The sequence below is a fragment of the Loxodonta africana genome, chromosome 7 (genome assembly GCF_030014295.1).
Source record: "Loxodonta africana isolate mLoxAfr1 chromosome 7, mLoxAfr1.hap2, whole genome shotgun sequence".
NCBI classification, from domain to species: domain Eukaryota; kingdom Metazoa; phylum Chordata; class Mammalia; order Proboscidea; family Elephantidae; genus Loxodonta; species Loxodonta africana.
In genome coordinates this window covers 667,618-683,769 of record NC_087348.1, presented here as the reverse complement: position 1 = coordinate 683,769, position 16,152 = coordinate 667,618, and the positions used below count along the sequence as shown (strand labels likewise).

Sequence of the window (16,152 nt, the reverse complement as noted above, 5' to 3'; positions counted from 1 at the left end):
TGTTTGGTTCTTGTAGCAGTCTGAGTCCAATAGAAAAAACAGTAGGTTAAACAGGGAAGTTTAATATAAAGAATTATTAACTGTGATAAAAGAGTAACTGTAAGCTATAAGGAGCCCTGTTGGCACGGTGGTTAAGAGCTCATCTGCTAACCAAAAGATCGGCAGCTCCAATCCACCAGCCACTCCTTGGAAACCTGGTGGGCCAGTTCTACTCTGTCCTATAGAGTCTCTGTGAGTTGGAATCGAATTGACAGTAACCGGTTTGGTGTTTTTGTTATAAGCTATAAGGAGACTCTATATGGCACCCTACGTCTGATGGAAGGTACCTAGGGAAGAACAAGTTTGGTAAGGGACCTCTTTCCAAGGCTGGAGTTCAGACCTTGCTAGAGAAGTGCACAAGATAGCAGAGAAATTTGCAAGTTGGAGCTGATCTGGAGCTCCTAGGCAAGCAATAGACAGCCTTTTTGAGTGAAGATCGGGGAGCAGGCCATCAGAAGCTGGTGATGGGGGCACACAGTGGGATTCAGGCCATCAGAAGATGGTGATGGGGGCACACAGTGGGATTCAGGCCATCGGACGCTGGTGATGTGGGCGCTCTGTGGGATTCTGGGTGCTGTGAGGACAGGAGGCCACATGGGAGCTTGCAGAGGCAGGCTGGGTGCTGGCATTGGTGTGGAGCCTTCAGGATGCATGCGGGCTCTGGTTTCCATGTTGAGAGGGCTGCAGAAAAGTCGCTGCCAGGCTGAGGCTGCAGGGTTGCAGAGCGACGGTGTTCTGGCCAATGGCTGAGGCAGCACGCCACCGGATGTCCTGAAGTGGCACCTCACGGTGACCTTATCAGTATATTATTTGAAAATATTTTCCTTATCCTGTGGGTTGTCTTCTCACTTTCATAATAGTGTTCTTTGAAGTACTGAAGTTTTTAGTATTAATGAAGTCCAGTTTATCTTGTTGTTGCTTATAATATCATATCTAAGAAACTGTAGCCAAATCCAAGGTCGTGAAGATTTACCCCGTGTTTTCTTCTAAGAGTTTTATAGTTTTAGCTCTTACATTTAATTCTTTGATCCATTTTGAGTGGATTTGTGTATGTGGTGTGAGTAAGGAGTCTAGTTTTGTTCTTTTGTATATGGATATCCAGTTTTCCCAGCACCATTTGTTAAAAAGACTGTCCTTTCCCCGTTGTACAGTCTGGGGGGCATGAACAATTTTAGGATTTGGATACCTTTGATTCTGAAGGGTTGTCCTGATTTACACTCCCACCAGGAGGATCTGAGATTTTGATTTCCTAAACTTTTCTCAATAACCGTATTATTCCATTTAGGTTATTATTATTATTCATATTAAAATAGGTTTTAAAAAAGTGCCTTATTTTGTTTTGTCCTAATTTCTTTAAAATGTTTGTTAGAAAGAATACTTTTAGCCTAGAAATTTGTTGTCACCAGTTTTAAAGAAGTAACTATTGAATTCTGTATCATAATATTCAGCTGTTCTTTAGCACTTGAGGATTGACACTTTAAATGTTGAAAAATGTATAAAATAAAAACTTTTATAACCTATTTGTAAATTTTTTTCTAAAACGAATGTAAAGATCATTAAGTCTTATAGGTGGATCAGGTGATCTCCGAGCCATTCTGACTCCTAAAATTCTAGAAATGTATCTTTCAGATGCCCACTGATTTCTCACTAATGTGTAATTCAGTTGAGCATGAACATGTCTTAAAACTTTTCAAAGATGGATTTACTCTTTTAGATTAGCTCAAAGGTAAGAATGCAGTTCACATGTTAAAGTCTGCTTGAATTGTTATTGCACGTCTGTGTTGCACCCTGTCCGTGGGTTGCCGAGCAGTTGACTTGCCCGTATTGGGGGTGCACAGGATTGAAGGGTGGAAAGGATGGAAGGTGAAGCTGTTCCAGTCTTTCTTTCGTCTTAAATTCGGATCTGAAAAAACTTCTAAATAAATTTATCAGAAAGAAGTGGAATATAGTTCCGATATTCTTAAAGCCTGTCTGTGCCAGCTTTAAATAGAGAAAGGGCCTGTAAGGAGAGCTGTTTTCTGTTCTGATCAAGCCGAGTCTCTGGGGGAGGCTGGCTGAAGGGAAGAAGGGGCTGGGGCCGGTGTTCACAGTGTCCTCATGCACCCAGAATGGATGTGGCCCGTCTTTTTGGCCAGTGAGGTCTTGCTTGGGTCTGCCCATTGGTCAGTTTTGTTTACTGCACTCGGAACTTCAGGGTTCTATGAAATCGTATTTATTCAGACTTCAGTAATTCAGGATTTATAGTTGCAGGGAGTTGGTTAAAGTTTGCCTGAATTTCTTTTTATTTAGGACTCATACCTCATCCACCTTCAAAGAGATTCTTGGGCATTTTATGTGTATTGTATGAAGGAAGGCCCTTCTAAGCAAGTTAATCACTTGGCCTGAGCTTGGGGAAATATTTAATGTTTATCTAAAGAGAAGAAAGTTTTCAGATAGCCATCAGGTACTTGCAAGGCTTCTCCTTACACACAGTTGCCTCTCCTTGCGTGTGTCTGGTTATAGATCACCTGAGCCACTCACCGAACAACCCCATAGATGTGGCACCTGCAGTCATCCGACAGAGTGCACAGTGGCTCTCTACTTGATTAGTAGGAAGATTTCTTTTTACAAATAGAGCATGGAGGCTGGGCTCGGTCTGGCTCTCCTGGTTAATACTAAGGAGCAGCGTTTTGATAAAATGTGCATCCGTTCCTTCTGAGAGCATTCTACTGTAGAGGCTGCCCCTCACAACTGTCAGCAGGAGGAGCGGGCCTGGGCACATGTCCAAGCACACAGATCGCGTGTCCATGCACACGATTGCCCTGGGCTGCGGAAGCTTATTTGGGTCCTCTTGAGAGGCTCTTGGGGCCTGAGCATGTTGAGCCTAATGTCAGGACAGTGTCACCTGGCAGGGCATGGAGCCCTTGCTCCACCCCACACCCCCAGGAAAACGCCCCCAAAGCAGCAGATACCAAGCGCAGGTGACCAGTGGACCCCCAGAAGATCTCGGCTTGGCCCCTGTGTGAGGGAGGGGTGCGATATAAATTACCTCATTAGCCACGAGTTACCTTAGAAGAAGCACTTTTTAAGAATTATCAACTTCATTTAAAAATACAGGCCATCTTTCACTTAGTTCCTAAATATTAATGGAGCCCGCTATGTGCCAGGAACCTTCCCAGTCACTGGACAAGTGCTGCTGGTTTTGGAATTTTTCTCCAAAAATTAAAAGGGATTTTGGATTACAAGTAGTCCCTGGGTTACAAACATCTACCTTACATATAACCCTTAGTTAGGAACCAACCCCATAAAAAAAAACATTTTTTTTCCCCCGTAAAGTCTATTATATTAAAAAATTGAGGTGCATATAATGATTCGTAATAACAAACGGGTGCTACTTTGCAACGTGCACCAAAACACTGTTATCGTTACTGTATCCTTAAAGATGTTTTAGTGTATCCTGAAGTGCAGGAAGGTGAGCCGTCTGCTACATACTAGGACAAACATTTCACCTACGTTAGATACGAACCATACCTAACTGTACCAACTTACGTACAAATTCAACTTAAAGACGGATTTAGGAATGGAACCTGTCCCTAATCCTGGATGGCCTGTATTGTAAAGGATGGCTGAGGGCGGCTGAGGGCGCCTGAGGGCCCCCAGCCCTGCTGAGCTGTGCCCACCACATGGGGGCCTCTGGGAGCGGGAGGGGGAGAGCGAAGGAAGAGGGTGAGTGGGCCTTTGTGCACCCCTCTCCTGCTGGGAGTGCCCTTTGGGACACCTGCTTTTTCCAAAGTAGGACTTGCTAGCTTGATTCCCCTCAGCCCCTCCCCAGCGGCCCCTGGAGGGCCTGTCCCCCACCGACCCCACCTCCAGCACAGACTCCAGAGCCAGATGAAGTGGCAGCAATGGCTGTGGGATTCCAAATAGTTGTTAATTTTTGGCTCTATGTTTTTAATCACTAATTTTTGTGGACTTTTTTCCACGGGAAAAAAAATACAAGTAATTTAGACACGTTTCCTCCCCCATGAAACTTTCAGGTGAAGAACGAAAAGAAAATAAAAGTGGGTTAAGGTGTACTGATCTGTTTTCCCACTGCCGCAGCTGTCCCTCAGGTCCCCTGGTCACCTGGCCGTGGGGGCGCAGCTGCTGCCTGCCTCCCCGCAGAGAGCGGAGCACAGACTCTCCTGGAAGTCATGTGATGGGGTGGGGGGGGGACTTTGTCGGGACGGGCTGGGACGGCTGTGCTATCTGCAGGCAGCGCTCGCCTGATTGTACAGGCGTCCCCAGGTTACTCACGAGATCCATTCCTAAGTCTGTCTTTAAGCCGAATTTGTAGGTAAGTTGGAACAGATATAAAAAACCATTGCCGTCAAGTTAATTCTGACTCATAGCAATCCTACAGGACAGAGTAGAACTGCCCCACAGGGTTTCCAAGAAGCGGATGGTAGATTCAAACTGCCGACCTTTTGGTTAGCAACTTGTAGCTCCTAACCACTACGCCACCAGGGTTTCCGGAACAGGTATATATGGTTTTTATTTAGCATCAGTTACTCAAATGTTTGTCTTAGCACGTAGTATATGTTTTAGCTTTCTCTGCATATAAAACACTTAAACATTTTCAAGCCGCGCAATGTTTACATGAGCATCACAAAGTAGTATGCTCATTTGTTACTATGAACCGTTGTATTTAACTCAGATTTTTAGTATACAGGATTTATGGCAGTCTGTTCTTAAATATGAGTATGAGTTCTCCAAGAGCTGGACGTTTGTAACCCAGGGACTGCCTGTAGTGGGAAACCCTGAGGTTTGACAGACCAGTGTTGTCAGTGTCTGAACCGGAAGGTCTTGTGGGGGTACCTTCCCAGGGCACAGCAGCTCCCTGAGGAGCACAGAATGGGGAGAGAAAGGCAAGGGACAGGAGAGCGAGGGGATGAGGAGGCAGACCCAATGAGAATGCCTCGTGCACCCACAGAGAACAACACTTGCTCCAAGGAGTGGAGAGGCCTCATTAAACAAAACTCTGAATCCGGCCGAGTAGAACTGGGAGGCCCGTGTCAGCAGGGACAACGTGCCCATACTTGTGACCGTCCTGTGGTTCAGACATGCAGGCGGGTGAATGGGCGCCCTTCCAGGGCCAGCAAGGGCACTGGGCACCCAGGGCCGCAGGGTCTTGAGCCAGTGCCCACGCCTGGCTTGGAGCCTCTTGCGGCTGCGTGTCTCCCAGCTTCTCGAGGCGTCCTCTGGCCCCCTAGCTTCCTTCCTGAGAGTTAAGCATCGCCTGATGCACGCATGCTCATCAGAGATGGACTTAGAGATTTTCCACACTCTGAAAAGCTTGGTGGTTGTCCAGCTGAATCCAGGGCCTCATGGCAGAGCCTTCTGGAGGGGAGCATCAGGGCATCCCGGGGACTGTGGGGGCCACTGACAGAAGACTCCCTTGTGCTCGCTCAAGGCCTGACAGCACTTGCTCCCTCCTGTCCTGTGTGTCCCTGTGTCCCCACCAGACCCACCCCAGGGTCATCAAGGCAGGACACTCTGCTCTTGGGGTGGCACTGTACCCCAGCTGGACTCTAGCACCAAGGATCACCTACTACGGGGCTGGAACACAAAAGGTGGCCTCTGACAGGCTAGAGGTCTGGCCCTTAGCATGCGCCTGGGCATCTGGAGGGACACAGGGACCCACCCTGAGACCTGCAGATACAGCTGCCTGGCGAAAGCCCTAGGGGTGAGGGCACACATGCTGAGGTCTTAGGCCCAAGGGTTGGGGTGATGGTCTTAGACCCACAACAGAAGCAGTGGGGAAGAGGCTGGGGTCTCTCGGCTTCCCCGTGGAGCGCCTTGTTCACTCAGGCCTGTACTCTGCAGTGGTTTCCAGGACGCACAGACTGACCCTCACCAGTGGGAGCGAGCCCCTGATTCCAAACATGGGCTTGCAGACCAATGGCCTCGTGTTTGCCTCCTGTCCAGAGTTTCCTCTTGTTTTGAGTGGCTTCCCCAAGGGCTTGGCGCTGAGGAAACAACCTGTCTAATGGGGTTTCCCCTGTTTTAAATTGAGACACTGCATTTCACAGAAGCTCATTTTGGCCGGTTGTTATGAGGGGAATGCGTGAGGCTTCCTTGTGCAGTGGTGGCATCTCTCTACCCCACCTTTAGGGCATCTGCCCTCATGTCGAGGAGCCAGGGTATTCAGGGTGCACAGGGGCCGGGGTATACAGGGTGCACAAGAGCTGGAGTGAACTGGAACCAGGGTATACAGGGTGCACAGGAGCCGTGGTATACAGGGTGCCAGGAGCCGTGGTATACAGGGTGCACAGGAGCCATGGTATACAGCGTGCCAGGAGCCGTGGTATAAAGGGTGCATAGGAGCCGGGGTATACAGGGTGCACAGGAGCTGGAGTGAACTGGAACCAGGGTATACAGGGTGCACAGGAGCCACAGTATACAGGGTGCACAGGAGCCACGGTATACGGGGTGCACAGGAGCCACGGTATACGGGGTGCACAGGAGCCACGGTATACGGGGTGCACAGGAGCCGTGGTATACGGGGTGCCAGGAGCCGTGGTATACGGGGTGCACAGGAGCCGTGGTATACGGGGTGCACAGGAGCCGTGGTATACGGGGTGCCAGGAGCCGTGGTATACGGGGTGCCAGGAACCGTGGTATACGGGGTGCCAGGAGCCGTGATGTATGGGGTGCACAGGAGCCATGGTGTACAGGGTGCCAGGAGCCATGGTGTACGGGGTGCCAGGAGCTGTCGTATACAGGGTGCACAGGAGCTGGAGTGAACTGGAACCAAGGGTATACAGGGTGCACAGGAGCCGTGGTATACAGTGTGCCAGGAGCCGGGGTGTGAAGGGTGCCCAGGAACCAGGGTATATAGGGTGCACAGGAGCTGGAGTGAACTGGAACCAGGGTATATAGGGTACACAGGAGCCGTGGTATATAGGGTGCACAGGAGCCAGGGTGTACAGGGTGCATAGGAGCCCAGGTGCACAGGGTGCGCAGGAGCCAGGGTGTACAAGGTGCCGGGAGCTGTGGTATACAGGGTGAAAAGGAGCCACAGTATACAGGGTGCACAGGAGCCAGGGTGTACAAGGTGCCAGGAGCTGTGGTATACAGGGTACACAGGAGCCAGGGTGTACAGGGTGCACAGGAACCAGGGTGTACAAGGTTCCAGGAGCTGTGGTATACAGGGTGAAAAGGAGCCATGGTATACAGGGTGCACAGGAGCCAGGGTGTACAGGGTGCACAGGAACCAGGGTGTACAGGGTGCCAGGAGCCGGGGTGTACAGGGGGCCAGGAGCCATGGTATACAGGGTGCTAGGAGCCATGGTGTGCAGGGTATACAGGAGCTGGAGTGACCAGGAACCAGGGTATACAGGGTGCACAGGAACCGGGGTTTACAGGGTACACAGGAGCTGGGGTATACAGAGTACACAGGAGCTGGGATATACAGGGTACACAGGAGCTGGGCTATACAGGGTGCACAGGAGCTGGGGTTCACAAGGGTGCACAGGAGCTGGGGTATACAGGGTGCACAGGAGCTGGGGTTCACAAGGGTGCACAGGAGCTGGGGTATACAGGGTGCACGGGAGCTGGGGTTTACAAGGGTGCACAGGAGCTGGGGTATACAGGGTGCACAGGACCTGGGGTGTACAGGGTGCACAGGAGCAGGTCACTGGGTTGGGGGCTCTGTGAGGCATTCCAAACCCCCTGGCGGGAAGCGGTTCTCACATGTTCTCCTGAGTCCTGGGCTGTCCTGTGGGGCAAGGGCATCAGTGGGTAGCATGGTGGGTAGTCTGGTGGGACAGGGGCTTCAGTGGAGGGCAGAGTGGGCAGTTCAGTGGGGCAATGTGTCGGTAAGGGCCCTAGGGGCGGTCCTGTGGGGAGGGAGCATGGGGGGGATGTGTGAGGGGCAGGGTCTGCAGTCCCATGGAGCAGGGGCATTCATGGGGTGGTAGGGTGGGTGGTCCCACTGGCGGGGCATTGATGGGGGGCAGGGTTGGATCTGGCCAGACAGTTCTCCTGGAGCCTAACGCTCAGATGTGAGTGAAACCTCAGGAACCTTGGCTCTCCCTGAAGACATTCTTTACGGGCTTACAGACGTTGAGTCTTTTTTTTCAAAAGAGGATTTCATCATTTAAAGTGGAGGCGGGCTGCAAACTAAACTAGCCCCTAAGACCCTGCAAACACTTACGTTGCCGAGTGAGTGAATATTGAGACGGTCAGTGTTTTAGAGCAGGAAGCATTAGTTAATATGCACTTTGTGGAGAAGGAGGCTGGAATCAGATGAGAAACCTAGAAGTGGTTTGCTCCGTTTTGCTCATCTGTGTAGAAATGGTGGCAGAATCTGGTAAAGCCGTTTCACTAACCAGGAGTGTTGGGCTTCTGGCCAGCAGCTGCCCACTGACCCTCTGACACAGGTCTCTGTCTCCAGCTTGGATCATAGGGTGTCCTTCCCCTTCCACGCAGAGTGACCTGGGGACATAGCCCTTCCTGGAGGTGCCAGCTGGCTCTCGTCTCCCCCGCTGCCCCATTCCTGGGCCCCCACTCCTGGAGCTGTTACAAGCAGGGAGGCTCACGTTTGTAAAGTCCTCTCATGAGTCACGCTCCAAGAATTAGTCAGTGACAACGGTATTTACTATTGTAGCCCCTTGGATGGCATTATGGATTGAACTGTGTCCCCCCAAAATGTGTGTCAACTTGATTCCCAATATTGTGTGGCTGTCCTTCATTTTGTGATCTGATGTGATTATCGTATGTGTTGTAAACCCTAATTTCTATGATGTTATGAGGCAAGATTAGGTTGTGTTAAAGAGGATTAGGGTGGAATGCAGCACCCTTACTCAGGTCACAGCCCTGATCCCATGTAAGGGGAGTCCCTCTGGGGTGTGGCCTACGTCACCTTTTGTCTTACAAGAGATAAAAGGAGAGAGAAGGGAACAGAGGGGAGAGGGACCTCATAGCACCAAGAAAGAAGTGCTGAGAGGGGAGTGCATCCTTTGGACCCAGAGTCCCTGCTCTGACAAGCTCCTAGACGAGGGGAAGATTGATGACAAGGACCTTCCCCCAGAATCGACAGAAAGAAAAAAGTCTTCCCTGGGAACTGGTGCTCTGAATTTGGACTTCTAGCCCATTAGACTGTGAGAGAATAAACTTCCATTTGTTAAGGCCGTCCATTGGTGGTATTCCAGTTATAGCAGCACTAGATGACTAAGACAGACAGTTAAAAAACTTCCAGTCACATAGTCTAAGGAAAAAAGTACATGAAATGCCTGGAGTCTCACATTTCAACATCATGTGGATGGTTCAGGACACTGGCTGAGCGTGCAGGATGGTGCTTATGCCACCCAGTAACTGCCCCGTTGTGCCCCTACCCATGCAGGCGGGGTCCCAGCAGGTGGGTGCGTGGCATGGGAGTCGGCGGGGCGGATCCGCTGACCAGTCTCTCCCAGTGCAGTTCTTGGAAAGAAGCTTGCATGGGTGAGGCACTGCGCTCCCCTGCCTCTTTAGTGGGGGGAGCGAGCACAGTTGGGGGCCACTGTGCAGGCGGTGGGGCATCAAGCAGAGGGTGCGTGGGCCCCATCTGCATGGCCAAGTCACTGACCACTCTGTCCTTCTTGCAGCAGTCCTGTGTCAACTGCGGCCGGGAGGCCCTGAGCGAGTGCACCGGCTGCCACAAGGTCAACTACTGCTCCACCTTCTGCCAGCGCAAGGTAGTGTCTGCACACCCCCAGCCAGGCGGCCCCTCGCTGGGTCTGCAGAAAGCACCACCCGGCTGACCACCGTGTCCCGAAGGCTCCGTCTTCCTCACTGACCCCCCCTCGCCTCTCCCCCGTGCATGGTTAGCAGCTGCTCCCCAGGGTGTGGGGTGCAGGGTGCAGGCACCCAGGTGTGCTGTGTGCCCACGTATGACATGCCTCACTGCTGTGTGCCACAGTGGCCCCCTACTGAAGCATTTGGGGGTGGGGGCTGCCCCCTTGGCGTAGCCCCACTCTGTGCGTCTCCAGGCCTCCAGCTCTCCTGGTCTCACCCAGATCCGCGAAGGCCATACGTGGTTGCTCAAGTACCTCGCTCTTCCCAGTGCTCAGCCGTTGGTTCTAAGGAAACTGAAGGGAATATTTTCTAGAGCAGCAACTGCCAGTTCATGTTGTGTAACTTTCCTGCCTTAGAGTGCTTCAGGGCAGTCGTCACCGTTATTAGTCAATAAAGGTGAATGTTGATCTGAGTTTGAATTTGTCAGCAGCTAGGATACCCTGGAAGCACCCTGTGGTGAGGTTCATATCGTGTTGCAGGGGGTGAAGAGTGCTGAGCCTGGGAGTCAGAGGAGACGGCCGAGGAGGCGAATAGACTCGTTGGCTCATCGCGGTTTCCATCCCTTGCTATCGCGCTGTTTCCACGGCAGTTGTGTCTGCAGGGATAGGAAGGTAGCTCCTAGAGCAGAGCCGCACGGCCTGTCTTCGTGCTGGGGGACGTACGGGGACGTCGTTACGTCTGCAGAAGGCTGCAGCCACATGTGCTTCTGATTTGTCCGCGTGGTAACAGCAGTCGAGCTGAAGGATGCTCACATTTTAAAAGACACCTGTGTACCTTGTTCTTTGCCATCCAGCACTGCTTTGTAGGGATGGTGCTCGGAGAGAGGGAGGTGCCCATGGGGATGCCTGGGCCCTGGAGGCACCGAGGGCCCTGTCCTCAGCCCTCTGTTTCCTTCAGGGTCCAGCCACTAGGGAGCAGACCTGAGGGGCCCCGCTCATTTCCATAGACAGTAAGATCCTTGAGGTGGCCCGATGGGCTCACCTCTACCCCCGCTGGCACTTCTCTGCTTACTGACGGGGTCATTCTGAGCAGTGAGTGCAAGGCCCACCCTCCACTCCTGTGTCTCTCTGATGCTTTCCATCATTAGAGGAAGGGGACCCACTGGGTGGATGTACCAGTGAACAGATGTGCCCATTCATCTCTCAGCAGAGCCCCCCACGGCCAGGGGTGCCCCTCTCAGGGGCCCTCACAGCACTGTTCCAATCTCTACAGAAACCCACTTGGGCAGGCGTTATGCAGGGGCAGGAAGGACCCACCTCGGGTAGTTCGGGTCGTCCCACAGCATCTGCGGGTGCCCAGAGGGTGCTGTTAGGAGGCAGCAACGAGGAGAGGAAACGGCCCGCACACACTGTAGCGCGCCCTAGACACCTGACCCTGTCCAGGGCCCCCGAGGGGGATGGGGAGGTCAGCAGCGCCCCGAGGCTCACAGCTTGAGACTTGGTTCCTTGTCCTGCCCCACTAAGTGCTTCTGGGGGAGCAAGCTTAGCTTCCCTGGGTCTCGTGTAAGCTCTCGCCCAGCTCCCCGAGTCCTGGAGGTCCAAGAAAGAACTGGAAGTCCGTTTCACCTGGGATTTCACTAGCAAGCTTTAGCGCTGAGGAGAAGGGCACCCACGTTGTTCGGCTGCATGCGAGATGCTTTTGCCTGTGCCCCACGGGGGAAGCTACAAAGCACGGGTGCCGCTAGGGAGGCAGAAAGGGCTTGTACTGCAGTCCAGAGCTGAGAAGGGAGTGTTGGCTTGTAAACCTTCCGTGAATTTGAAAATCACATGAAAGATTCATGGGCTTCTCTTTCTTATGTTTTTTTTTTTATAATTTTTATTGTGCTTTAAATGAAAGTTTACAAATCAAGTCAGTCTCTCACATAAAAACTTAAATATACACCTTGCTACATACTCCCAATTACTCTCCCCTAACGAGACAGCCCGCTCTCTCCCTCCACTCTCTTTTCACTTTCTTATTTTTTAAATAACTTATTTTACTTTGTTGTTAAGAATATGCACAACAAAAACATACCCCAGCTCAAGTTTCTACATGTATGTTTCTTTGACATTGATTACGTTGTTCGAGTTGTACAACCATTCTCACCCTTCTTTTTCCAAAATGTTCCTCCCTCATTAACGTAAACTCACTGTCCCCTAAGTTTCCTATATGACCTTTCAAATTGCTGTTGTCACCTTGATCCCATATAAATAGACCTTAAAAAAGTGTGATGCTCAAGGCAGACAGTACTAAGATATTGTTTGGTTTTAAAAAGATTTCAGGGGATATATTTGGTTTAATGTTTAAAGATTATTATTTCTTTTTTTATTATTGTGTTCTAGGTAAAAATTTACAGCACAAATTAGTATCTCATTGAAAAATCTATACACAAATTGTTTTGTGACATTGGTTGCAATCCCTGCATTGTGTCAGCACTCTCCACCTTTCCCTTTTCACCCTGGGTTCCCTGTGTCCATTCCTCCAGTTTTCCTGTCCCTTCCTGTGCTCTCATCTTTGCTTTTGGGCAGGTGTTACCCATTAGGTCTCCTGTACTTGGCTGGACTAAGAAGCACATTCCTCATACGTGTTATTGTTTGTTATATAGGCCTGTCTAATCTTTGGCTAAAAGGTAGACTTCAGCAGTGGCTTCAGTTCTGAGTTAGCAGGGTATCCAGGGGCCAGAGTTTTGGGTGTCCCTCCAGTAAATCTGGTCTTTTTTTGTGAATTTGAATTTTGTTCCACATTTCTCTCCCGCTCTGCTAGGAACCCTTTATTGTGGTTCCTGTCAGAGTAGTTGGTGGTAGCCGGGCACCATCTGTTTCTTCTGGGCTCAGGCTGGTGGAGGCTGTGGTTCATGTGGGCCCATTAGCCCTTTGGACTGATATTTTCATTGCATCTTTGGTTGCTCCTAATGTGGTGGGACCAAGAGATGTATTTCAGATGGCTGGTCACAGCTTTTAAGAGCTAGCAAGCAGCTATCTAAGATACATCAATTGGTCTCAACCCACCTGGATCAAAGGAGAAGGAAGAACACAAAAGACACAAGGAAAATATGAGTCCAAGAGAAAGAAAGGGCCACATAAACTGAGGCTCTATCAGCCTGAGACCAGAAGAACTAGATGGTGCCCGGCTACCACCAATGACTGTCCGGACAGGGAACACAACAGAGAATCCCTGATGAAGCAGGAGAAAAGTGGGATGCAGACCTCAAATTCTAGTAAAAAGACCAGACTTAATGGTTTGACTGAGACTGAGGGACCCCAGAAGTCATGGCCCCTGGACTCTCTGTTAGCCCAAAACTTAAACCATTCTCAAAGCCAACTCTTCAAAGATTAGACTGGACTATAAGACATAAAATGATACTGGTGAGGCGTGTGCTTCTTAGCTCAAGTAGACACATGAGACTATGTGGGCAGCTCCTGTCCAGAGGCGAGATGAGAAGGCAGAAGGGGGACAGGAGCTGGTTGAATGGACACGGGAAATACAGGGTGGAGAGGAGTGTGCTGTCATGTTGTATAGAGAGCAACTAGGGTCACATAACAATGTGTGTATAAGTTTTTGTATGAGAAATTGATTTGAATTGTAAACTTAAAGCACAATTTAAAGAAAGGAAATAAATAAAAAACACCAAAAAAAAAAAAAAAAGACCCCGGATGCTACTCATCAAAGTAGGATGTAGAACATTTTCTTTATGAACTATATTATGCTGATTGACCTAGATGTCCCCCGAGACTATGGTTCCCAGCCCTCAGCCCCGGCAACTTAGTCCCTCAAGTTGGAAGTGTTTAGGAAGCTTCTATGTCTTTGCCTTGGTCAAGTTACTCATATATCTACTCACATGACGGCTCTTATTTATCTAGGATATATTCCTAGGGGCGGGATTGCTGGATTTTGTGGTATTTCTATTTCTAGCTTTTTAAGGAGGTGCCGTATGGTTTTCCATAGTTGTTGTACCATTTTACATTCCCACCAGAAGTACAGAAGAGTTCCAGTCTCCCCACAACCTCTTGAACATATGTTATTTTGTTTTTGTTTTTTTTGATTCTTGTCAGTAATTTCGGGGTGACATGATATCTCATTATAGTTTTTATTTGCATTTCTCTGATGGCTAATGATTGCAGTCATTTCCTCATGTGTCTGCTAGCTGCCTGAATGTCTTCTTTGAAGTGTCTGTTCATATCCTTTGCCCATTTCTTAATTGGATCATTTGTCTTTTTGTTATTGAGATGTTGAAGTATTCTTTAGATTTTAGAGATTAGACTCTTGTTGGATATGTTGTAGCCAAAATTTTTTCCCAGTCTGTAGGTTCTCTTTTTGCTCTTTTGGTGAAGTCTCTTGATGTTTAACTCAGGACCTCCCAGTTATCTAGTTTATCTTCTGGCATTTGTGCATTCTTAGTTACTGTTTGTATTGAATTTATGCCATGTATTAGGGCATTTTTTTTTTTTTAATTAGGGCGCCTAGTGTTGTCCCTAATTTTTCTTCTATGATTTTATCATTTTAGGTTGTATATTTAGGTCTTTGATCCACTTCGAGTTCGTTTTTGTGTATGGTGTGAGGTAACGGGTCCTATTTCATTGGTTTACAGGTGGACATCCAGTTTTGCCAGCACCATTTGTTGAAAAGACTGTCTTTTCTCCATTTAATGGCCTTTGGTCCTTTGTCAAAGATCAACTGACCATAGGTGGATGGATTTACACCTGAGGTCTCGATGAGGGCTTATTTCTTGATGGAATAGTTTTTAGCCAGATAACATTTTGTCTGGATGCCAGTTCAGTATTGGGACTTCAGTTCACAAACTGGACAGGGTCAGACTTTCGGGTGTAACCTTGTTGACAGAGATTCCATTTCTTAACATTGGTCATGCGAAGTCAAATATGACTTCCTTAATGATTTTATGTGCTACTGAAAAGACTTGGAAAATTAGTTAATATTGCTTTTTTTTTTTTGAAGATTGGACAAGGGCTGTGAGTTGGTTTTTGGTTTTAACTTGCACAAAGTTTATTTTCTCTCCAAATTCTGTATGAGGGATGTGTGTGTATATGTATTTTATGTCTTTATTGAGGTATAATTTGCATACCATAAAATTAATCCTTTTTTTTTTTTTTAATTAAAATCTGTTTTGTCTGATATTACTATAGCCACTCCAGCTCCCTTCTGGTTAATGTTTCATCTTCTCCCATCCTTTTACTTCCAATCTATTTCTGTCTATGACTCTCAAGTGAGTCCCTTAGAGGCAGCATAGAGTTGGGTCTCGCTTATTTTGATGATAGTGTTTAATCCATTTACATTTAATGTAATTGTCCATGTGGTTGGATTTACATTTCCCATTTGCTTTTTCTTTTTTATGTGTCATGTGTTTCTGTTCCTCTATTCTTCCTTTACTGACTTTTTTTAAAATTTTTATTGTGCTTTAAGTGAAAATTTACAAATCAAGTCAGTCTCTCAAACAAAAACCCATATACACCTTTCTACACACTCCCAATTACTCTCCCTGTAATGAGACAGCCCGTTCCCTCCCTCCACTCTCTCTTTTCGTGTCCATTTTGCCAGCTTCTAACCCCCTCTACCCTCTCGCCTCCCCTCAGGGAGGAGATGCCAACATAGTCTCAAGCGTCCACCTGATCCAAGAAGCTCACTCCTCGCCAGCATCCCTCTCCAACCCATTGTCCAGTCCACTCTCTGTCTGAAGAGTTGGCTTCAGAAATGGTTCCTGTCCTGGGCCAACAGAAGGTCTGGGGGCCATGACCACCAGGATCCTTCTAGTCTCAGGCCATTAAATCTGGTCTTATGAGAATTTGGGGTCTGCATCCCACTGCTCTCCTGCTCCCTCAGAGGTTCTCTGTTGTGTTCCCTGTCAGGGCAGTCATCGGTTGTAGCCAGGCACCATCTAGTTCTTCTGGTCTCAGGCTGATGTAGTCTCTGGTTTATGTGGCCCTTTCTGTCTCTTGGGCTCATAATTACCTTGTGTTTACTGACTTCTGTAAAATCTAATGTTGGATTTTTTTGCTGTATTCTTTGAGTTACTTTCTTAGTGGCTGCTCTAGGGATTACAGTATGAATCTTAACTTACCATGATCTCAGTGGGAGGATGCGGAGGGCTTCCCCAGGCAGTGGAAGCTATGGGGGAGATTTTTGGAGGTATATTGCATGGATTGAGGATATATATTGCTGGCAAACAGACACTATGTAGACCAAAACTTAAACACTCACTGGGATGTTTTCCTTCCATGTAACAAGACATCCTGTTCTCAGACAAGCTGCCTTCCAATTCCAGTGCCTCACCCTGCCACGCTCGACCTCTGACCTCCAACCTCCGACCTAAGCACCAGCCTCCCT

At 48.9% G+C, this 16,152-nt stretch overlaps 1 protein-coding gene across 5 annotated transcripts in view; it reads left to right on the top strand.

Moving 5' to 3' along the window:
• Positions 1 to 16,152, top strand: part of DEAF1 (DEAF1 transcription factor) — a 69,067-nt gene that overhangs the window by 48,057 nt on the left and 4,858 nt on the right. For 4 of the 5 annotated variants that reach the window (XM_064287511.1, XM_064287509.1, XM_064287512.1 and 1 more), the window contains one exon: positions 9,645 to 9,734. In XM_064287511.1, coding sequence (XP_064143581.1) covers positions 9,645 to 9,734 — 90 coding nt within the window. Of the gene's footprint in view, positions 1 to 9,403; positions 9,521 to 9,644; positions 9,735 to 16,152 lie in introns of those variants that run through there. The other variant, XM_023542338.2, reaches the window with a different exon arrangement.